Source organism: Artemia franciscana, chromosome 8, assembly GCF_032884065.1.
Source record: "Artemia franciscana chromosome 8, ASM3288406v1, whole genome shotgun sequence".
NCBI classification, from domain to species: Eukaryota; Metazoa; Arthropoda; class Branchiopoda; order Anostraca; family Artemiidae; genus Artemia; species Artemia franciscana.
Genome location: NC_088870.1, coordinates 36,070,200 through 36,095,491, shown reverse-complemented (window position 1 = coordinate 36,095,491; position 25,292 = coordinate 36,070,200). Strand labels below are relative to the sequence as shown.

Below are 25,292 nucleotides of genomic sequence, written 5' to 3'. Positions count from 1 at the left end.
TACCAACAAGATGATATTTTGTGTAAGAAAAAAGGTTATATTCTCACTTATACCTGCAAAGAGCTAGAAGGTGGAGAGAGGATTCCCTACTGAATAAGATTAGTCTGAATTATCCTCTGCTGAACAAACAAGAAATCTAAATGCAGTCATGTAAAAATCAAGATCAAAAATTGCAAACATAGTACATGGTGCGAACAAAGCATATAGACAATGACAACCAGATCCCCCCTCAGATCGCCAAATATGTTAGATTAAAATTTTGAGATGAAATTTTGGTAAAATTCTAGTTAATTGACTTCTTGCTATCTCGGAAAGGGTTTAGGTTAGGAAAGTGAAACTTTCAGGGATGGGTCTACAGGCTAAAGTATATATTGGGAAGGTACTGTAAAGTACCCACCTCCACCCCTTCTCACTCTAGAGGGCCCTGAAATTTGACTAAATGACAGGTTTGGTAAATGTTGACATGGCTCAGAATTCTACTCAAATAACAGGAATTGCATTTTCAGAACTAAAGGCAGAGAAAAAGCAACTAGTAACTGAAAATTGAGGTAAAATGTTGTTTTGTCACAATTTCAATAGGTATAGACCTGTCATGTAGGCAAATTTCAGGGCCCTCTAGAGGGAGAAGGAGTGGAGGTGGGTACTTTAAAATACCTTCACGGGACATACTTTAGCCTGTAGATCCATCCCTAAAAGTTTCATTTTACTAACCTAAATCCTATCCGAGATAGCAAGAAGTCAATTAACTAGAATTTTACCGAATTTTTTTTCAAAATAGTACAAAGGTCATATAACTATGCCTTCAGGGTTGACAAAGCCCCCACAGCCCCAAAGGCACGGACTGTAAGTTACACAAGTAGTCCATTGTTAAAATGTTAGGTTTTTTATGGAAGGGTTGGTCATATAAACTTTGGAAGGGGCCCATTCAATTGGAGTTGAAAGGTTTCTTGCATATTTTAAGAGTCAATGGGATCGGAGGGAATTCAGTTCCCCCCTCCCCTTACGCTCTTTTTTCCAAATATATTCGATCCATAATTTTGAGATTGTCATTTTGTTCAGAATAGTCCAAAGGTCAGTTAACTATGCCTCCGGCATTGACACCCTTCCAGTCCTTGGGGCTATGGCTCTACTAGGTCACCAAAAAGGCTGAGGGGATCAAGGTGACACTTAAGGAAATGTTGAATGCCGAGCACAATCAAAGCACTATGTTCTTGATTGTGCTAAAACTTTTAAGATTTTTAAAAGTTTTTTTTTAATATGTAAAGAGTGTCTCTAGCATATATTCTATTACACCTCAAGCGGAAGTCTGGCCTGTGGTCACTAGGACTACTAGGGGAGTTGATTTAACGGGGAAGTAGCATGGTGGTGTCTGTATTGTTCTTATTTGTCCTGCACACAGTTTGTAAAATTTTCATCGTTTGTAATCAGACTTTAAGGCTAATATAAATTTACAGACTTTAAGATAACAACAGGAGTTGTGTTTTTAAAAGACGATGAAATTTTCGACATTCCTCTTCAAGGCAAATACTTTATAAACACCCCTTCCGTGACAGTCTGGAGGCTGATTTTCCTGCCTGGCTTTTGGGGAGTAGTAAAGTACCTCTACCCCTCCCGAATTCAAAATTTAAGGTCTATTTGAGGCTGAGGGGATCAAGGTGATACTTAAGGAAATGTTGAATGCCGAGCACAATCAAAGCACTATGTTCTTGATTGTGCTAAAACTTTTAAAATTAAAAAAATTTTTTTAATATGTAAAGAGTGTCTCTAGCATATATTCTATTACACCTCAAGCGAAAGTCTGGCCTGTGGTCACTAGGACTACTAAGGGAGTTGATTTAACGGGGAAGTAGCATGGTGGTGTCTGTATTGTTCTTATTTGTCCTGCACACAGTTTGTAAAATTTGCATCATTTGTAATCAGACGTTAAGGCTAATATAAATTTACAGACTTTAAGATAACAACAGGAGTTGTGTTTTTAAAAGACGATGAAATTTTCGATATTCCTCTTCAAGGCAAATACTTTATAAACACCCCTTCCGTGACAGTCTGGAAGCTGTGGTCACTAGGACCAGTGCTTCCATTGTCCCCGAATATTCGGGGATTTCCCCGAAAATCGAGAAAAATCCCCCCAAAAAAATGTCGTTCCCCGAATCCCCGAAAACTCCCCGAAAATCTTTCTTTTCCCATGATCTACCCGAAATAGAGTTAGTGGAAGGCTCACTGTTTGTTCCACAATTTTAATATTGTCTTGCACCTTTATACTATGGTACGCTGGCGAACGTATGATTTTGAAAAATTTAAAACGGAATTGAGCTTATAGTTTGGAAATTCAAATCTTCTAAGCATTGGAAAGTTCAAAATTAACCGGTTGGATATAATATCTTCTGCTTCAAGTTATAATTATCTCGTGAGTATTGGTGATTCTTCGTATTTCCTTGATTATTTTACCATACTTACACTTTAGACAATTGTGATTGCAGCTGAATGCTTCAGTTACCTAACCAGGGTCTACTTGGTCCCACCCAAAATTTCCATCCCCCCTACTCTCAACCTCTATTTGGAATCCTCCCTAAAGGACAAAGTGCAACAATATATACGCAAGCACCAAATGTTTGGTGCTTTGGAAGAAAGAGGGAGGTATATTGTATATCAGTACTATTGCAGAGTCCTTCAGTGTTATAAGTCCCAGGAATATGAACACACTCAAAAAGAATGCAGAGCTAAAGAGTCAGTCAGTCTGTTTGAGGTGCTCAGAGAAACACCAATCAGACCAGTGCCCATTGAAAACAATAGAAAACCAAGTGACTCTGTGAAATTGGACTGGTTTCTGTGCCGACACAACAAACTCAATGATGGGATGTCATAATTCGGTAGCAAAGCTGATCAGTGACAATTATCCGTGGGTGGTATTTGTCCAGTGTAGTTACCACTCCATTCATCTTTGCGCTTCGTATGCCTGCAAGAAGCTTACCAAAACTCTGGAAGACTTATGTCGCCACGTTTATAGTCATTTCTCTATGAGCGCTAAGCGAGTTGCAGAAAGAATTTCAAGATTTCTCGGCTACACCAGATCACAAAATTCTAGCCCCTGGACAAACCCGGTGGCTGTCCCTCCATGCATGTGTGCGAAGAATTCTTGAACAGTGGAGCGCATTGTCCCTCGTTCACTAGTGCCAATTTTGATTACCCCACCCATGGCAACGAACTTGGCCTTAGTGCTCTGAAAAATCCTCTTATGAAGGTTCTAATGATGTTTGTTGATTACGCTCTAGGCCCTTTGAACTGCTTTAATGTATTATTTCAATCGAAGTCACCAATTTTCTATAAGCTGAATACGGAAATACTTAAGCTTATTGCAACCTTGGCTATAAACTATATGGATGGAACCTACGTCAGAAACTGTACTGATCTTTTGGCTCTTGACGTAACAGACGAGAGCCATTATGTTGACGTTCAGAAGGCCTATCTCTGGTATACTGCAGAAGAGGAGTTGGCATCCTTGGTCTCGTCTAGTCCAGATATCTCACAGTTGGAGGTGAGGAAGGTCTACATAACAGCAAGAGACTTTTACAAGGAGGCCATTATCCAGATACAGAGACGCTTTACGTTTGAATGTGACGTTTATGAGTTCACAAGTCTACTTGATCGTGTCAATGCTCTAAACTTGAACCCAACTACCTTAGCAAATTTTCTAAGAAGTCGTGGGTTGCCTTCGTGGAACAAGGCTCTAATTGACTAGGAATGGCGCGAACAGAGCACTGTTTCTTTGGCGGGTTTAGACATATGTACGATATCCGTGGAGAAGTATTGGAAGTTTATCTGTAAGCAGACATACCCATGTGGAAAGCCGAGGTTTGAAAACCTAAGAAAGGTTTTAGATTACTGATTTTAGTACTGATTACTAGATTATTGACTATAGTACTAGATTACTAATGAGCTCTTGTCGCGTGCAAAAAGTAACCAGTTATTTTTTCCTATTGAATGTGTCTGGACTTCTAAATTAGCATAATGTGATAGAAAGACTTGTGCATAATGCTTTGCTAAATTATTTATCGCGAGCGCTCCAAGCAAATAAGACTGATGAAATTTGCGAAAAGGCAGTGGGATTATATGACAAGGATACGATTATAAGAGCTAAGGATACACTTTGGCACTATTCAAATACTTCGAGTCGCAACGTTGCTCGCCAAAAGATTGCCGATAATGTGTTAGATATGCTGAAACTGATTCAGTTATGTGAGACTAACCGGATCAAATTGCCGAAATTCGTAATTTTTGATCCTACGGAGGTCCCAACTACGCCTGGTGAATTGGGTGCTATTGTTCCTCAAAAAGTGACAGAAATCTCCAATAATTTGAAGGATTTTATTGAAAGTGAGAAAAAAGCCCGTGCAGCTGAGAAACTTGCTACATCCATGAATCAATTAGTCACTCCCCCGGCCAAGCCTTGCTATGCAGTTCTTCTCAAGAAGTCCCCCTTAGACCTTAAAAAGCCTGACTGCCGTAAAGCTTATCTGGAGCATGTTTGTGGAGAAGCTAGTGGGAATATAATCGAGCTTCGTCCTAGTAGAGACGCCTGGAAAGAAGTCACAAAGGATAAAAGTGGTGCCGAATCTATTATGTCACGCATAACCGGGAATAACCCTGAAGTCGAGCCCAAACTCCAATGCCCCTCCCTTTTCGGTATTATCCGTTATGTTCCTGAAGATCTGCATTAAAATAGCCTATGTGATCTGATTGCCAACTGTTTGAAAGCAACTCAAATCCGAAACACCCGTTCGTTTAAGTTTCTTTTTGAGTCTAAAGACGACCTTGAGCCTTTTATTCGCTTTCCACCCATCATAGGGTACGAAAGACTCCCCATTAGTATATTTTAACGCTTGCCACCCCAATGCTTTTCTTGCCAGTCATATGGTCATTTTACGTCTGCGTGCTGAGGTACCCAAAAATGTTCCAGGTGTGTTGAGGCTGGCCACTCCACAACCAAAGATAATCCTTGTACCAAGGCACTTAAGTGTGCTCTTTGCAATTCCTCCGACCACCCATATTACACTTTTAAATGTCCTGTCACTCAGTCTCTTCTAAAGAATTCCAATACCTGAATAAACCTTAAAAATAGGATCGTGGAACATCAATGGGAAAGTTCTACCGAAACATCACCTACTTTCTGAACTTTGCTTGCGGTTTGACGTGGTGGGTCTTCAGGAACACTTCTTGTCAAGCAATAGTCGTCAACTGTTGGAGTTCACGTCTTCTCATAATCTGTTTTTCCACCATGCTAAGTCCACTTGCGGTAGGCCTTCAGGTGGTTTGGCCCTGATGATACGGAAAGAGCTACTTGGTAATCTAGTTGCTAAGTCTGACAGTTTCCTTGTGGTTGAAGTTTCGAATGTGGTCATATTCGTCGTTTATTTTCTTATTAATTACTGTAATGATATGTCTGAGAGGAAGTTCTCTCTCACATGTACATCTATTGCCAAGCTAGTATCAAAATATGAACATGAAGGCCTAAGTTGTCTCCTGTTTGGTGACTTTAACTGTGAACTGTCTGACGCTGAAAACAATAGATCTCAGATCTTGCTCCATGCTTGTCCAAGTCTCACCTATGTTGGAAATGATCGTGATTTTACGTACATCCATCAGTCTGGCTCCGTGTCTCAGTTGGACTATTTCTATTGCTCTTCTATGATTAAACCCACCTCTAATACAACGGTTCTTTTTGATTACTCCATATCCGACCACATGCCTATCTGTAATTCTTTTCAAGTAAAGCCCTTGCCGCAAATTTCACCCACAAATTCCCCACCTAAATGGTTGTTCAGCCTCAATTGGGAAGCTGCTAACATTGATTCGTACCAGAGTTCATGTGACTACATACTGTCGAAGATCCGAATTCCTTTCGCACTTTTCTGTTGTCCAAACATGACAGCAGACTCAGAAAAAAAAAAATCCTACTAAACATCTACTGTTCTGAGATAACGCATGCTATCCATACAGCTGAGAAAATTCCAGTTTCGGTCCGCAAAATTCGCCACGGCACGGAAGTGCGTAACTGGCGGAATAATCCTAATCTCCTGGCCGCATGTGATTCAGCAAAATTCTGGCTACAATTATGGGCAGATTGTGGGAAGCCGCGCTCCGGAGTAGTCAACGCTGTTCGTATTTACACGAAACGTAAATTTTCAAAAGCCATAACACAGCATAAGGATAACGAAATTGCCCGTACCAGCAAGATTGTCGATAATTCGCCTCCTGCTTTATGGCATCTTCGAGCTAAGAACAAATCTTCCAATGGCCCGCCCTGCATGCCAGAAAAAGACTGGTGCGACTGCTTCAGAGACCAATTTTCAGCCCCTAATTCCTACCTAGATAACACCTTTTGCCAGGCCCTCGATAAGGAGCTTCAGTTTACAGTTAAGGATATTGGTGTCCTGGTCACTCCGTCCTTGATGCGTTCCCAAATTGATAAGTTAAAAAAAAGAAATCTAAGGGCATCGATGGTATATCTGGTACTCATTTAAGGTTTGCCAGCAATCTTCTCCTAGAGCACCTTTCTCTGCTATTTCGAATGATTTTCGTTACTGGCATTGTTCCAGACAGCTTTGGTGTTGGATTGGTTCATCCTATTCTCGAAAAAGGTAAACCAGCTGACCAGTGCGCTTCATATTGTCCGATCACTGTTTCAACTGTTTTTTTGTAAGCTATTTGAATATCCTTATTTTTGATGAAATTGCACTTCGATGCACTACTCTGGACGACCAGTTTGGGTTCAAAAAACACTCAGGACGGGAACACGTTCACAGCGTTCTTGCAAATCTTCTTATTGATGCAGATAAAAATGGTGATCTTCTCGTCTTTGGAGGACTTGATGTTAGTAGAGCCTTCTATTCTGGCATCCATGGCCATATCCTGCTCAAAGCCCTTCAGCGAGGTGTTTCCTCTTGCATCCTTTCCCCTGTTTACAGTATGTACAACAAGCTCTCGGCTGTCATCCTGATCCCCTCTCCGTCCGGCATTTTTCCTTCTAAAAAAACGCTGAGTGTCAAGAGAGGCGTACGTCAAGGTGGCAAAACTTCTCCATCACTGTTTAATAACGCTATTATCGAAGCACAGCAAGTAATAAAGCCATCGTGCCTTTTCCGTGGGATTATTCTTTCGCTGCTGAACTTTGTTGATGACATTCTTCATGTTTCTCGTTCGATATCTTTATTTCAACAAAATTACGACTCACTTGCAGCGGCATACAAGCAGATCGGACTTGAATTCAACGAATCTAAAACAGAACTTATTTTCTTCAATGGTTCAAAAAATGAGTTTTCTATTAACCTCTCCGTTAAAATTGGCAAAACTCTGATTAAGCCTTGTGAGTCCCTTACGTATCTTGGCCTTCCTATTTCTTCTACATTGAAGGAAACACGCTCAGCACTGACAAACCACCTCTGTTCCCGTCTACGAGCGTCTTACGGATTACTTGTTGCCAATAAGTATCGTTTCAACCGTCCTCTCCTTGCCCGGCTATGCAATGCTTTTACTACCCCCCATCTGCTTGCTCTGGTTCCCTTCAGGAAAATATTCACAGCTACCGAAAAGAAAGCCATTTGCAGCGCATTTTACAGATATGCTAAGTTTCTCCTGCGTCTCCCTTTGTGGCACAGCAATGGCGACATCTCCAGGAAATATGAGGTCACCAACCCTTCCATGGCCATAGAGAGAAGAATCTCAAAATTCAGTACCAATGTTTTAAGAGCCAATCACCCTGGACTAGTGCTATTTTATAATATGTGTAGTGGAAGTCTATTTAAATTTTTGTGCTTTTCTTTCTTTTTCTTTTATATACTCCGTCTTTTCCGTTTTTGACGGGTAATAAATTAATAATAATAATTACACGTGTACACTGCCATTTTCTAACGCTACAGCAGAACGCTTGTTCAGTGCCCTCAAAGATTTGAAAACAGATAAACAAACTGTTTGGCGACAATATCGGTTGCGTGTAGTCTTCAGACCTAAGTGGGAATGAAGAGACTCATTCTCAGTTCCTCTTCTCTTGTCCATGACCGTGAAATGGCAAAGCTTCTGTCAAATGTTAAGGCTTCTACAACTGCTGAAGAAGCAGCTACGCTTATTTCTGGTTTTGTGGCTCCCTAGGTCGTAGGTAGTGTGCTTGGTTTAGCTGATATTGAGCCTCTTTGTGGCAATTTTCAATTACATATTTTTTTTTTTTTTATATAATTGAAACTTTATTTTTTCCTGCACAGTCTAGTACAAACAAGGTTTGTTGCAAATACATGTTGGATCATTCGAAAAATTCTTTTTGCTTTCCCATCCCAAAATACTGCCTTTTTGGTGCAGAAGAAATTGAAAAAGCTGATTTCCACTCTAGGATTTAAGCAGGCCTAAGTGTTTGAAGCTAGGTAGAACCGCCGGACCGAAAAGGCTTTTGAAACACCAGTCAAGAAAATAAAACCTGTAGAAAAAACGGATTTGCCAGGATTCCTAAACAAAATTCTTTTTATTTATTGTAAGTTTATCTTTGTAAACCGAATCTTACGCGTGCAGACCTTTATGGTATTTGTCCGGGATAAATTTTTAACGGTATTGAATTGTCTAGACGATTTTTCCGGGATGAGGAATAATTTTTCTGTGGAGATGGAGCTGGATTTCCTGGCATTTTAAAAAAACTGTTGGAAATAAAATAAGATTCTTTCCGTAATTAAAGTACGCCCAAGGAGCAACATTAAAATGAACAAAAAATATTATATATTTGAAGGGGATAGCCCCCTTTTTCTTTATACTTAAGTTCATATTTAGTCCCGATTCTGTAAGAACAACTTCCAAAACAATTGGAAAATGAGAAGCTTAAGTACTAAAAAATTTCAGCATGAATAGTTTGGCGTTTAGAAGGGAACAGTCCTCTTACTATGTTATCGTTTCTATTCGTTTTAATTTTTAATTATGTTCCTTGCTTTCAGGTGATTTTTTAAAATTAAATTTCTGGTGTAAGTTCATGTTTGCTTGCCGAAGAATATTCATTTATTTCGAGAAATCATTGCACATGTTTTTGCTTTGTATGGGACCTTTCTACAGGCTACTTTATTTTCGTCGTCTTTCTGAAAATAAATGACATAAAAATCTCGTTTTCGGGCTATGGGAATAAAGCAGCAAAGGTAATATAGAACCTAAAGCAACAAAGTTCCAGAGTGTCATTCAGCCTATTTTTTTTAATTTATTTAAAAATAGTTCTGAGGTTTCGTCTGCAGTGCCAACAAAAATCGTTTTTAGCTATGGGGTCCAATCCTGTACTCTAGCTCTAGAACCTACTCTGCTAAAAACTTGATTTAGTACGCGGATCCAAGCCCTACTTGAGCCTGAAAAAGAAGCTGTAACCAATTTTGGCTCCCAAATTTGGTAATAAAATTCCATTTTGAACTTGCCCCCGAAAATTCCCCGAATCTTGAAGACTTGTCCCCGAAAACTCCCCGAATTTTTTAAACTTGTCCTCGAATTTTGAGATTCGAGAGTGGAAGCCCTGACTAGGACTACTAGGGGAGTTGATTTAACGGGGAAGTAGCATGGTGGTGTCTGTATTGTTCTTATTTGTCCCGCACACAGTTTGTAAAATTTTCATCATTTGTAATCAGACGTTAAGGCTAATATAAATTTACAGACTTTAAGATAACAACAGGAGTTGTGTTTTAAAAGACGATGAAATTTTCGACATTCCTCTCCAAGGCAAATACTTTATAAACACCCCTTCCGTGACAGTCTGGAGGCTGATTTTCCTGCTTGGCTTTTGGGGAGTAGTAAAGTACCTCTACCCCTCCCGAATTCAAAATTTGAGGTCTATTTGAGCCCCTCACTGAATATTCAACAAAAGTTGCATATCCTTCTTAAGCCCAACCCTCGGCTAAAGTGCGATAAGACAGTATTTGTTGGCTTAAAAACATGTTCATTCGCCAAAGTAGCGAATATGTGTATCGTTAACATGAATTGTGAAGATCCTTGACTCTTTTTAACCTAACATTTCTCTTTTTAGGAGAGAGTTATAAACACTCTAGTCTCACCAATTGCTGGTAGTCGATGAAGTATCGAGTGTTGAAGAAAACTGTTCTATGTTTTTGAAAACCATCCCGATTACATTTCGCACAAGTTCTTATACAAGTGGTAAATCAGTCGCTGATGCATATGCGGAACTTTGTGAATTATGGGATTTTACTGTCGAAAATGACCCAAACCTCAGGATTTGGTCGCGTCTTCAACTACCTAGAAAGACTGAAAGATCAAGTTGGAAACTTATTGGTTTGTCGTTGGGTAGTTTTGTGAATGAGCAGACTTTTGAAGAAGCGGTTATTCTTCAGTATCCTGAGCTTGAAATGATGATGTGAATAGATAATAATCGAACCTTGGAAATCAAGATCGATGGAAGCGGATATAACCGAAAAATCATAATCAGCTTATCAGGTATTCTCGACTTTGCGTTGCTAGATTCGACTAAAAAAGGCATTAGTAAGCTGTATCTACCATATACACAAGTACCAGCTTTGATGTCGAATGGCAAAAAAATTGAGTATTTGAATTTAGATTTCAGATCTGGATTGGAACCACGTGATGAAAAGACTCTCCGTGCTTTTGTGGATAACGCAGTTTTAGCCCTTTCGTTAGAAGAGAACAATTCTAAAAAAGATAGGAGTTGCTCACTAAGAGCCATTTTGAATAATCCTAACAACTTTCCATTTAGAGTGTACGATTCTTGTGTTAGAGTAGTGTCTTGTGACCATGATGATGCGTACGACTATGACAATAATCTAGAAGATCAAGATTATTTATGGGATTTTTTTTTACAGCCTCTGCAAAGACCAAAGATGTTTTTTCGCTTGCTTGGAATTTTTCTGTCATCATAAGTCAAAAAACTGTTGCTCTTTCAAAAACAGCTCTGAGAAAAATATTGGTAAGTTTGGCTAGTAAAAACTATTCAGAAGAAACTCTAATGGCATTGAATTTTCATCTGTTCACTGAAATGCATTTATGTTATTGGTTTGACTACGATTCCATTCTAAAAACAAGCGGTGATATTGTTTTAGATAGTAGCATAAGAGACATTCTGAACGCCAATAATTTTCTCGTTGGCAGTGTTGCTGTAACTCCAACAAGAGTAGTGTATTATCCAGTGATGCCTGTTAAGATGAATAGACTGTTTAGAAAATTTTCCGATTACGAATTTGTTATTGTTAACCTTCGTGATGAAAATCTAAGGAAGCTTCAAGGTGAAAAATCATTTGACTTCGTGAGCATTGTGTTAAATAATGGACTTGAACTAAATGGAAAACTATATTATTTTTTTTGTGCTAGTGCCTGTGAGCAAAGAAGTCACAGGGCTCTATTTATGGATTACAACAGCATAGAAGAAGCTACTAAATTGAGGATTCAGATAATTCTGAACCAACATGAGTTTGATTCCGTTCCCCAGTATTTATCTAGACTTAGCCTTTTTTGCTCTGCAGATACTCCCACCTTTGATATACTTCCTGAAAAATGGGCTTTTGTTGAAGATGTATATGCAGAAAACGGTGATTGTCTTACAGAGGGCTGCTGGATTGATCAGATTTTCTCTCGCGTGCCGAATCGCTGATCTACTTCAATGTAGTGACATTCCCTCTGCATATCAGATTCGAATTAGTGTTTCCTGTATGAGTATGTATGTGTCTCCTGTATTTTGTTTCCTGTATGAGTCCCCCGTTGCCTACATTTTTCAGAGTCTAGCTAATTTACAAAATCTTTCAACATGTGTCATATTCAGTTAACCTAGAGAAAAATAATATCAGGACAAAAAGATATTTAATAATAGGTAGAACTGGTGTTGACATATCAAAATTAGAGAAGAAAGAAAGTAAGTTTACAAAAAGGGTATTTATCTGATCTTTAGGGCCAGGGGCCGTAACACAAAAAAATTAATTTTTTAAAGAATAGTTAGTACTTTTCATTGCAATGTTTACAATCTAGAAACCCACTAACTTTAATAATTTGCTGTACTCTAGCTATCTCTGAATATGTATTGCTCAGTGTAGTGGCGGATATGTAGCGTGAATATTATTTTTTCGCTTACCTAGATCTCTCTTCGTGTTTAAACTTTTGGGGGGTCGATAACGCATTTTTATGGCTTTGCAAGTAGAGAAAATAATGTTTTAGAATTGTTCGAAGTTTTAGAATTGGGTAAGAAAGACATCGGTTCTCTTTTATGTTTAAGAAAATGAAAATTGTTTTTTTTTTCACTTTTTTTTACTTTTTCATCGTTATTTTATGTTTAGACATGCATTCCTAATGCATTTGTTTTTTCTTTTAGGTGATAATATATCGCAACCCATGTCTTCATCCTGGTGATGTGCGTAGTATTAGGGCCATTGACAAGCCCGAGTTTAGAAACTACAAAAATGTGTTAATATTTCCTGCTAGTTCTAGTTGCAAGTACTCTCTTTCGACAGCTTGCAGTGGCGGAGACTTGGACGGAGACCTCTTTTCGGTGGTGTGGAATCCCAAGTTGGTTCCACCTCAATTATCTCTTTTCCCTCCTCTTGATTATTCAGGACTGAAGCACGGTATGCCAAAACACCCTAACCCTTGCAAACATGAGGCTCTTTCTAACTTTTATGCAGAATCTCTAAGTAGTGATGCACTTGGACAAGTTGCTCATCTACATGTTGCATTATGTGACCGTATGGAAAAAGGAGCTTGTGATCCACTTGCAATGAAACTTGCTGAATCACAAGCTGTCGCTGTTGATTTTCCAAAAACAGGCATACCACCAAATGTACCAAAAGATGCTTTTGCTATAGTGGCAGCTTCTGGTTATCCTGACTTTATGGAAAAGAACAAAAGACTATCATATGCTTCAAGGAAAGTTCTTGGAAAGCTGTATCGTAATGCCTCATCTTTAGGTAGTGAAGTCTTGCTTTCAAACCGAATTTTTGCTGACCCAGAGCTGATTGTTAGTGGCGATGAGAAGTTTATTCCAGCAGCTAAAAGAGATTATCTAATTTATTCCATGTATATGAAACAGATAATGTATCAATATGGACTTCAAGACGAATGCGAAATTATTCTTGGACGTTCGTCATGTTCGAAATTTACGATTTCACACCCACAGAACTCATCTAATTTAATTGAGGATTCGTTCCTTAAGCTCAAAAAGCTTATGACTTCCAAGTTTTTCCAAGATTTTGATAAAAGTGACCAAAAAGCGAAAGCGTCCGCTTGGTACTACGTTGCGTACAATCAATCTGTGCCTGATTCTGTAACTTTTCGTAGTGTTGCCTGGATAGTCTCAGACATTTTGTGTGAAATTAAACTGTCAAAGGATTCTGATGTTCAGCGTGTTCGTGAAAACGCGGTTTTCTTGGAAATTGGTGAGCAAGTAAAAAACTTTCTTGGAAACTGCTGACATTTTAAGCGCTACTATTGCTCGAAGAATCCTTATTGGAAACCGACTCACAGCTGTGATTCGTGATTACGCCACAAAAGTTTATAAAGAGCAAATTGAAATTAGACCATTTGGGTCAGTGACTATATTTACGTGTAATTTTTACTCTGATGTAGATTTGTCATTGATTGTGAATGATTCAAATGATAAGCAATTCTTGCCATCGCACTATCTTCGTACAATTGTTATGCCATGCCATCCTTAAGTAATGAAGCTGAATCAGTTGTAGACCTTACGAATTCTCAGGTACCACACATCAAATGTTCAGTATTAGACAATGAAGGAATTGTGAACGTGGACATATCAGTTAACTCAGTTGGCTTGCTGAAAACTTCCTTAATTCAATCTATCTTTATTGAGCAACCGAACATACTGCCAGTATTTTGGTTCCTCACTAAGTGGGCAAAAATCACTGGTATCTTGAAAGACAATCGAATTCAAGCGTATTTCGCTCTAATGGCTACAGGAGATTTTTATGGGTTAGTTATCTCTTTGCTTCAAATCGGTTTTCCAAAGAAACAAACGGAAATACCTTTAATAGAGTTGCACAGTGATCTTGTGGACTCCATCAGCCACATGACTTCCACGGATTATGGAATCATTGGACAGTATGTTGTAGGTTTCTTCAAGAAACTTTCGAAGATCAGCGAATCTTTCACAATTATTTGGAAGGACCAAGAGATTCCAAGTAATACAATTAATGCAGATATAATGAAACAAGTTGCCTGGATAAATCTTCACGCATACTACAGACTAATTTCTTCAAGAAGCTGCTCATTTCTGATTAAAACACTTGGAAGTCAATCAAGCATTATGATCCGATCCTGCATCAAACTGCCGTTCAGTCTAAGCAGGGTTTTGCATGATTCTTTATCATTTCATTCCAAATGGCTTAAAGACCAAACAGGTGCAGAAGTGATTCTACATAAGACTGATAGCCAAGTTCAGCTGACACTGAATGCCCTCGGAACGCGTTCAGAAATATTTAGGGTATATGAAGAAATACAAAATCTAAATCATACCATGAGGAATAACTGTCATTTTAATCGAGTGAAACGGAACAAGTACCATATGAAAAACTCGGATATATTCATCGTTCGTAATGCAGACCCCTCAAGCTTGCAAATAAAGTTGTAAATTCTAATGGTCCGTTTGAGCTAACTCATTCTCTTAATGCCAGATCTACACTTAAACTTACTTGTGATACGTTCTTAGCTGATTGGAAGCAAGTAGCCTTAGAAAACTTCGTTTCTCACCTACTATGTCAACTCGCCTCGTTTCCTGCCTCCAATCGTTGTCTAGTTGACTCCCTTAAAATTACGACTCGCCTAGGCAACTTTTACATTTTAAATCAAGTGTATCTTTTGTAAAGGAAAACTGCTGGGCGACTGTATCTTCAGGAACTACATACCAGGGAAGAAACACATTACTGTCAAATCCATTGTGCAAGTTAACTTTGCATTTTAATGATAAAAACTTAGAGAAGTTGTTATTGCAAAAAATAGTTCTGGCCTTCGGAAGTTTGCTTGCCATGTTTTTATCTCTTCCTTAGAATTATGTGAAGCTATTTCTGATGCCGTGCCACGCTTTGTAAAATAAAAATGGCCATGTCAATTTTGTAAAAAAAAAGAAGAAACTTGTTCATGTTCGGGAATGAAACTTATGCTCGGCACTTGTCAAATGCTTGCCCTTCCTACCATTTATGAAGGAAATACGTCTTGACCGCAACTCAAAGTTGTTTTTGAATTTTTTTTAGAACAAAAGTTTTTATTCCACGATTGTTAGAAAGGGTAACTCCATTGATTTACTTAGTGTTATGTGGTTGCACGAACTCTGAGACACGATATCCTTCTAAATATCAAATTTCAATAAGATCCAATCACCCATAAAAATGCCTGATTTTTTCTAGTTTTTCCGAATTAATCGTCCCCCCACTCCCCCTCAGATGGTCAAATCGGGGAAACAACTATTTCTAATTTAATATGCTCTGGTTCCTGATACCCCTGCTAAATTTCATCGTCCTAGCTTACCTGGAAATGCCTAAACTAGCAAAACCAGGACCGACAGAATTTGAGATCGCTATTTGTCACTTGGTAAATATAAAGGGCCATAAAAAGAGGCAACAAATTAGGTGACAAGATCATGATACCACACAAAGGCCTTAAAAGGGTAAAAATGAGCTTCTGGTCGCATTGTCCGTATTATTATCGTATTAGAGGCCATGAATCAGGATCGCAGAATCCAGTCCTCTTAAAAATTGGGACGTTATTAGAAGGTCACATTAGGTTGTGTGACGTTTTGATGATGTAATGCGCATAAACAAAATTGGACACCAGCTATACAAAGAGTTGGAATAACAACAAGACTTACCAATCCATCTACAACACTTGAATTTTCATCCTCATCTCTTTGAATTTGAAGAAAAACTTCTTCTTGGCCAAGGATGTGAAATGGATCAGAAACGCCAAGGACCAGAGCTGCATCCTTTAAGGGTATCTTGGTCTTTTTGACAATGTCAGTTAACTTCAAAAAGCTTTTTCAAAACCCGCAGCCAAAATGGTTCATTGAGCAGATCAAAATATTGCTGAACTTGTTTAACCTTCCAGGAAATTTGCAGCGTTTCTAGTTTTCTAGCAGCTAATCTTGGATCTATTAGCATTTCAATATTTCTAGAAAGTACTCTCTCATGCAAAACATGCAATTCCTCAACAACATCAGAATGAATCGATTCCAGAAGAGTTATAATTTCACGATTGAGTGTAGCTGGAAGGAATCTGGAATAAGAAACGACACCTAAGTTATAATCATCACTTTCAAATCTTTTCATAGATTTTCTCTCCAAAATATCCTTATCGGTTCCTGCCACTTTGTTAAAAAACGCATCATCCACAGCTAAAAGAACACCTTTCACGCCACTAATTCGAATCTGATATGCAGAGGGAATGTCACTACATTGAAGTAGATCAGCGATTCGGCACGCGAGAGAAAATCCGATCAATCCAGCACCCTCTGTAAGACAATCACCGTTTTCTGCATATACATCTTCAACAAAAGCCCATTTTTCAGGAAGTATATCAAAGGTGGGAGTATCTGCAGAGCAAAAAAGGCTAAGTCTAGATAAATACTGGGGAACGGAATCAAACTCATGTTGGTTCAGAATTATCTGACTCCTCAATTTAGTAGCTTCTTCTATGCTGTTGCAATCTATAAATAGAGCCCTGTGACTTCTTTGCTCACTGGCACTAGCACAAAAAAAATAATATACTTTTCCATTTAGTTCAAGTCCATTATTTAACACAATGTTCACGAAGTCAAATGATTTTTCACCTTGAAGCTTCCTTAGATTTTCATCACGAAAGTTAACAATAACAAATTCGTAATCGGAAAATTTTCTAAACAGTCTATTCATCTTAACAGGCATCACTGGATAATACACTGCTCTTGTTGGAGTTACAGCAACACTGCCAACGAGAAAATTATTGGCGTTCAGAATGTCTCTTATGCTACTATCTAAAACAATATCACCGCTTGTTTTTAGTATGGAATCGTAGTCAAACCAATAACATAAATGCATTTCAGTGAACAGATGAAAATTCAATGCCATTTGAGTTTCTTCTGAATAGTTTTTACTAGCCAAACTTACCAATATTTTTCTCAGAGCTGTTTTTGAAAGAGCAGCAGTTTTTTGACTAATGATGACAGAAAAATTCCAAGCAAGCGAAAAAAACATCTTTGGTCTTTGCAGAGGCTGTCAAAAATAAATCCCATAAATAATCTTGATCTTCTAGATTATTGTCATAGTCGTACGCATCGTCATGGTCACAAGACACTACTCTAACACAAGAATCGTACACTCTAAATGGAAAGTTGTTAGGATTATTCAAAATGGCTCTTAGTGAGCAACTCCTATCTTTTTTAGAATTGTTCTCTTCTAACGAAAGGGCTAAAACTACGTTATCCACAAAAGCACGGAGAGTCTTTTTATCACGTGGTTCCAATCCGGATCTGAAATCTAAATTCAAATGCTCAATTTTTTGCCATTCGACATCAAAGCTGGTACTTGTGTATATGGTAGATACAGCTTACTAATGCCTTTTTTAGTCGAATCTAGCAACGCAAAGTCCAGAATACCTGATAAGCTGATTATGATTTTTCAGTTATATCCGCTTCCATCGATCTTGATTTCCAAGGTTCGATTATTATCTATGCACAACATCATTTCAAGCTCAGGATACTGAAGAATAACCGCTTCTTCAAAAGTCTGCTCATTCACAAAACTACCAAACGACAAACCAATAAGTTTCCAACTTGATCTTTCAGTCTTTCTAGGTAGTTGAAGACGCGACCAAATCCTGAGGTTTGGGTCATTTTCGACAGTAAAATCCAATAATTCACAAAGTTCCGCTTATGCATCAGCGACTGATTTACCACTTGTATAAGAACTGGTGCGAAATGTAATCGGGATGGTTTTCAAAAACATAGAACAGTTTTCTTCAACACTCGATACTTCATCGACTACCAGCAGCTGGTGAGACTCTAGAGTATTTATAACTCTCTCCTAAAAAGAGAAATGTTAGGTTAAAAAGAGTCAAGGATCTTCACAATTCATGTTAACGGTACACATATTCGCTACTTTGGTGAATGAACATGTTTTTAAGCCAACAAATACTATCTTATCGCACTTTAGCCGAGGGTTGGGCTTAAGAAGGATATGCAACTTTTGTTGAATATTCAGTGAGGGGCTCAAATAGACCTCAAATTTTGAATTCGGGAAGGGTAGAGGTACTTTACTACTCCCCAAAAGCCAGGCAGGAAAATCAGCCTCCAGACTGTCACGGAAGGGGTGTTTATAAAGTATTTGCCTTGAAGAGGAATGTCGAAAATTTCATCGTCTTTTAAAAACACAACTCCTGTTGTTATCTTAAAGTCTGTAAATTTATATTAGCCTTAACGTCTGATTACAAATGATGAAAATTTAACAAACTGTGTGCGGGACAAATAAGAACAATACAGACACCACCATGCTACTTCCCCGTTAAATCAACTCCCCTAGTAGTCCTAGTGACTACAGGCCAGACTTTCGTTTGAGGTGTAATAGAATATATGCTAGAGACACTCTTTACATATTAGAAAAGAACTTTAAAAATTTTTTGTTTTTGTCAATTACATTGGCTTTAACTGTTTTTAAAATAACGTTTGATAAACTTTAACATTTGATAATACTTGGATAACAATTCAGTTATTTTCAAAATCTGCTTTCTTTCATCAACAACTCGTTGATAATTCATTATATTAACTAAAAAACTTTCCGAAAAAGAAGTTTTTTAAAGAAAAGTAAAGATCATATCAAACTTAAAGTCAGAGGAAATAGAAATCTGCAACATCTCGAACTCAAAACGACCAGAGATTAAAGAAACAATCGTAGCAAAAAACATACAATATGTACTAATACAAATGAATAATAATATACAAATCAAGCTTGAAACGAACACAAGTATTTTGCTATTGAAGTATAAATAAAACCCGAAACGAACAGAAATTAAAAATAAATAATCATAACAAATCAATATACAATAGATAGTACTATTCATGAACAAAGAAATCTTGAAACGAGTAAAACTTAAATTGAAAATACAAATATGCAAGCTTGAAACGAACAGAAATCACTATAAACAACAGTTTGGGTTGTGCCTCCTCTCCCTTTAAGTCTAAAACCTACGGCGTCATTGAAGCTTAGTAAAAACTATATATGTTTTCAACAGTCTTGTATAATACAAATTAAATAGGGCATAAGTTACAACCCTTCCCCAGGGTTCTATGGGAGTTATGTTGACCCCGAAGTTTTTGTCATCTGACTGTCAGAATATTTCAAACAAAATGGCTATCCCAAAACTTGGATCGGGTGCATTTGGGGAAAAAAGGGTGTGTGTGGGGGGGGGGGGTAAATGTCCTTTGATCACTTTTGACTCATAAAAAGGACACTGCAACTTCTGATTTTCAATAGAATGAGCCACCTTGAAAGTTTATGCGACCATCCTTTCTATAAGGAGTGGCTCTGGAAAAAAAACAACGACATTGGAGCCTTATGGTCTTAGGCTTGGTGAGAGAAGACTAGTTGCCCTAAGATTGCTTTTGACTGAAAAAAGCGAAGTACAACTTTCTATTTCTAATCATTTGAGTTCCCTAAAAAGTTTATACGAACACGTCTTCCATAAAAACCGTGTGTGACCCCGGGGAATAAGTTAAAACCCTTCCCTGAGCTTTGGGGGGGGGGGGGGCTAAATTAACCTCAAAGCTTTTGTCGTACGATCGTTGGACTGTTTCAAACAAAATGGCTATCTCCAAGTTTGGATCGGATACATTTAGGGAAAAGTAAGGGGGGAAGTCGTCTGTGTGAGTGGGGGGGGATATATGCCATCTGATCACTTTTGATGACACTTAAAAAGGTAATTAGAACTTTCAGTTTTTAAACAGTTCGTGGTAACGAACTCTAGTAAGTAGCGACCCGGCTCAATAGAAACCGAAACCCTAAAAACGTAATTTTGATACCAATAGTTACATCAAAAGAATCGGATTTTAATGCTGATTTTAAATATTAAGTTTCATCAAGTTTAGTTGTATCAATCAAAAGTGACAAGCCTGAGAAAATTTGCCTTATTTTAGAAAATAGGGGAAAATACCCCCTAAAAAATCACACCATCAGATTCAGCGTATCAGAAAACCATACAATAGAAGTTTCAAGCTCTTATCTACAAAAATATGGAATTTCGTATTTTTTGCCGGAGGACAAATAACGGATGCGTGTTTATTTGTTCGTTTTTTTTCTCCTCAGAAGTGATCGTATCGACCCAGTGGTCCTAAAATGTCGCGAGAGAGCTCATTCTAACAGTAATTAAAAGTTATAGTACCGTTTTTAAGCGAACAAAATAATTGGAAGACATCTAGACCCCCTCCCACGCACATTTTCCACCATAGTCACCAGATCAAAATTTTGAGATAGCCACTCTGTGTCAGCGTAGTCGAAAAACCTAATAACTATGTCTTTGGGGACAACTTAATGCCCCACATTTCTCGGGGGAAGGGCTACAAGTTACAAACTTTGACAATTGTTTACATATAGTAATGGTTATTATGAAGTGTACAGACGTTTTAGGGGGGACTTTTTCGCGTTGGGGTGGGGATGGGTCGGGGGTTAAGTGGGAGGATCTTTCCATGGAGGAATTTATCATGAGGGAAGAGAATTTCCATGAAGGGGGCGCAGGATTTTCTAGCATTATTAAAAAAAAAAACAATAAGAAAATAAATAATTTTTTTCAACTGGAAATAATGAGCAGCATTAAAACTTAAAACGAACATAAAATATTACGTATATAAGGGGGTTCCACGTATATTACGCATATAAGGGGGTTCCTCCACAATACCTTACTCTTTACGCTAAAGCATTATTAGTTATTTCAACTATTTATTCTACGGCCTTTGTGATTCAGGGGTGATTCTTAAGGATAAATGTAGCGTGAAGACCCAGGCGTTGAGGAGGGGGCAACCCCTTTCATATACGAAATCATTTCTGTTCGTTTTAAGTTTCAATGTCGCTTCTTACTTGCTGTTAATAAAAACTTTTTGTTTAATCAATCAAATGAGCCATCTCTGAAGTCTATATGACCATGCGTTAAATAAAACCTCATATGTCCCCACGGTACGACTTACAACACTTGCCCCCCGGGCTCTTTGAATTGTATCGATTCCAGAGCTTTTGTTATTTGACCTTTAAAATATTTTTAACAAAATAGCTATCTCAAACTATGATCAGAAGCAATTGAGAAAAAATGGCCTTGGCTAGGGGGCTAGTTGCCCTCCCATCACTTTTGACAGGGCACTAGAAATTCCGAGTTTCAATCGAATGAGCCACCTCCAAAGTTTACACAATTACCTCTTTCATAAGAGCCTTATATGACCCTTGGGCATAAATTACAACCTTTGCCCCTTGCTTTTTTTTGGGAGAGGGAGCTATGTTATCCCTCAAGTTTTGTTATATGATCTTTGGTTTATTTTAAACAAAAAGACTATAGACAAAATTTGATCTGACGCATTCAGATAAAAGACGGTAGGGGGGGGATTGTGCAAGTTGCCATTGGATCCCTTTTGACTCTTAAAAAAGGAATCCCAAATTTCAATTTCTAATCATTTGAATCCCATTTGAAGCTTATACGACGATCTCTTCCATAAAAATCTCATATACCCCGGGGCATAAGTTAGAACCCTTCTCCTCGGCACGGGGGGTTATGATGACCCGAAGTTTTTGTTACCTAATCGTTGGACTATTTCAAACAAAATGAGAATCTCAAATTTTTTCACATGCTTTTGGGGGAAAAAGGGTGTACATATGGGGGGAGAGTAGATGCCCTCCAATCACTTTCGACTCATATAAAAGTAACCAGAGCTTTCGATTTCTAATAAAACGCGCCACCTCTGAAGTTTATAAAACATTACATTCCTACTGAGCATAACTTAAAGCACTAGCCTCCGGAATTTGGGGAGCTGTGTCAACCCCAGAGATTTTGTTATTTAATGTTTGAATTATTTTTAACAAAATGGCTATCACAATTTTTCTTTCGGATATGTTTTGAGGGGGGATCTAATTGCTCTTTGATCTCTTTTTTAGGGCATATCTTACAACGCCAGCCTCGGGCTCTCCGGGGTTGTGTCAACCCTAGAGTTGTTTTATCTCATATTTAAAATATTTGTGGACAAAATGGTTACCTTATATTTTTTATCGGATGCATTTCGGTAAAAAAGCTTTGAAGGGTTCTCTAATCGAATGAGCCTTCTCCAAATTTTATACAGCCATCCCTTCCATATGAAATGCCTCTAGAAAAAAAAAAATAAATAGTGAATAATGGTTTCGCCACTGTTCTCCTACGTTTGGCTCCCGTGATTCGAATTTAAACACTAGAAGTGATGCCTTATTAAAAAGTAGACTTGGCCCTCTATTGCATAAATGTAACATGTTTCTTGTTTCTAAAAGTGATGATCAGGGTGACAGGCTTGTCAGGCGTCGCAAAGCTCCCTGTAGTTAGACGGTATCACGTCGTAACACCTTCAAAACGCAAGTGCGTCTGTACGCAAGTGCGTCTGAACTCGATGAGCATCTGAAGCTTTTATTTCAAATGATTAGCCTACTGATATAGGTCAAGCACTGATTCACTTGGTTCTAGCACAACAACAAATATTTGAAAAAAGGAAAAAATTGCGAATTTTTGTTGTATTTACCGCCTATTACTGTTTGAAGTGTTTTAAGCAGTTATAGAAAGTCTTATCCTGCCTGAAATGATACGTAAATGCACACTATGTTAAAGACAGTTTTCATAAGCATCTGAATTGTCCGATTACTCATCAAACAGTTTGTAGCAACGAACTGTAGTAAGGAGCAACCTGGCTCAATAGTAACCGAAACTCTAAAAAGCTAAATTTTTATACCAATACATACATCAAAAGAGTACGATTTTTACGCTGATTTTAAATAGGTAAGTTTGATCAACTTTAGTCTTACCCATCAAAAGTTACAACTCTGAGGAAATTTTCTATATTTTCGAAAGCAGGGAGGAACATCCTCTAAAAGTCATAGAATCTTCAAAATTTGCCTGGCAGAAAGAGAAAACACGCACTGAAAGTAAAACAATTTTATTATAAATCAAACCATCAGGTTCAGGGTATCAGAGAACCCTACTGTAGAGATTTCAAGAACCTATCTGCAAAAATGTGGAATTTTGATTTTTTTTTTTTTGACCAGAAGAAAGATTACGGATATATTTTTAATTGTTTTTTGTTGTTGGTTTTTTCCAAGGAATGATCGTAACGACCCAGTGGCCATAGAATGTCGTGAGAGGGCTCATTCTAATGGAAATTAAAAGTTCTGGTACCCTATTTAAGTGACCAAAAAACTGGAGGGCAACTAGGCAACACGCTCATTTCTCATACCACGCTCATTTTTTTCCAAAACTCGCTGGATTAATTTTGAGATAGTCATTTTGTTCAAGATAGTCGAAAAATCTAATAACTATGTCTTTGAAGAGAACTTGATCCCCGAAAGTCCCTGAGAGAAGGGCTTTCCCCTTTGTTTACATAGAATACTAGGTGTTGGGGTGGCGCTTCGCGCCACCCCAACACCTGGTTGGTAGAGGCGCTTCGCGCCCCCCCAAGCCCCCCGCGCGCGTAAGTCGTTACGCGCCATTGTAGTTGTGTCCCTGTGTCCCACCTGTTAATATAGATAGATATATATATATTTTTAACTACGGAAAACTTGCGAATATACAACATTCTTGGCTGTCTCATTGTCTGTGTATATAAATAGATTGTCAGGTTTACCGACTCTTGAATTATTAAATTTAAATTGAATTTAAATTATTTGATCTTCTTATTTGTTTGTTTGTTTTTGTGTCCCTGTGTCTGGGACGGCCTCCCACGCCCCTCCTGCCCGATATTTATATATTTACTTATCTTTTATGAGTTTTTTTTTTCTATTTTGTGTGTCTTCTACCGTATTATAATTTGAAATCATTATTACGATGATATGTTGATGTTTTTTCTTATGTTTTTGCACTGTCCCAGCCTTACGAGCTCTGCTCTCTGTTGGGGCATAATATTGTTTGTGTATTTTTTTAGTTGAATAAAGAAAAAGTTGAAAGTTGAAGTTGAACATGCAACATATAATTGTCCATGGGAAAAACAATCTGTATTCAGATCTATACCTCATTATTCTAATGATTGCCCTTGAGCTTTGTTGATGGTGATTGCTAATCGAACATTCCCTGTGTCCCCGTCGTCATTTATATATCCCCCTGTGCCCCCCGGCGTCCCCGTTGTTGTTGTTTCCCTGTGTCCCGGTCGTCATTTGTGTTCCGGTGTCCCGGTCTGTAATTTCTCTTTCAGTGTCCTGGTCGTCATTTATATTCCCTGTGTCCCGGTCGTCATTTGTGTTCCGGTGTCCCGGTCTGTAATTTCTCTTTGAGTGTCCTGGTCGTCATTTATATTCCCTGTGTCCCGGTCGTCATTTTTGACCCGGTCGTCATTTGTGTTCCGGTGTCCCGGTCTGTAATTTCTCTTTGAGTGTCCTGGTCGTCATTTATATTCCCTGTGTCCCGGTTGTCATTTGTGTCCCGGTGCTTTGTTGATGGTGATTGCTAATCGAACGTTCCTTGTGTCCCGGTCGCTTTCTCTTTGAGTGTCCCGGTTGTCATTTATATTCCCTATGTCCCAGTGTCCCGGTCGTCATTTGTGTCCCGATGTCCCGGTGTTTAATTTCGTCAATCAACAAACATGACGTCAGTCGACACACAAACATGACGTCACTCGACACACACACAGACAACTTATTTTTATATATATAGATGACCTAGTTCATTCGATATATCAATATTTGTCAACGGTATCATATGATTTTTGATTTTTTCTTAAGTTCTCCGTATTTTGAAAGCGAGCATTCTTTGAATTGTGAAATCTCAGCTTCAGCAACTTATCTGGGTCTTCCACGCTGTTTAGGTACTTTGACCACTTTTAATTGTATTTTCTTGTGTCTATCCCGTTTTTTGGGAGCTTCAACAACCACTTCCAATTCAGATCCAACAATTTTGTGTGTACCTGGCAATTCTAAACCTCAACCTTTCGATAAAGTCGCCGGTAATGTTAAACCTTCAAGTACACCAAAATTTGAATTAGTTGATGATACGAAATAATTAAATGGGCATCTTTATTCTTAATTTTTTCCTTTCCAGTTTGTTTTCTTTTAAGAAATAATTTAGTAGGTTCTTTACCAACAATAAGA

General features: G+C 38.2%; 1 protein-coding gene across 2 annotated transcripts in view; it reads left to right on the top strand.

The window, feature by feature from the left end:
* Window positions 1-25,292, top strand: part of LOC136030360 (uncharacterized) — a 74,034-nt gene that overhangs the window by 10,035 nt on the left and 38,707 nt on the right. Inside the window, exon 2 of one of the 2 annotated variants that reach the window (XM_065709282.1) lies at window positions 10,034-18,087. The exons of the other annotated variant lie outside the window; for it this stretch is intronic. Coding sequence (XP_065565354.1) covers window positions 12,593-13,432 — 840 coding nt within the window. The 5' untranslated portion in view covers window positions 10,034-12,592 and the 3' untranslated portion in view covers window positions 13,433-18,087. The remainder of the gene's footprint in view (window positions 1-10,033; window positions 18,088-25,292) is intronic. 2 annotated transcript variants of the gene reach the window in all.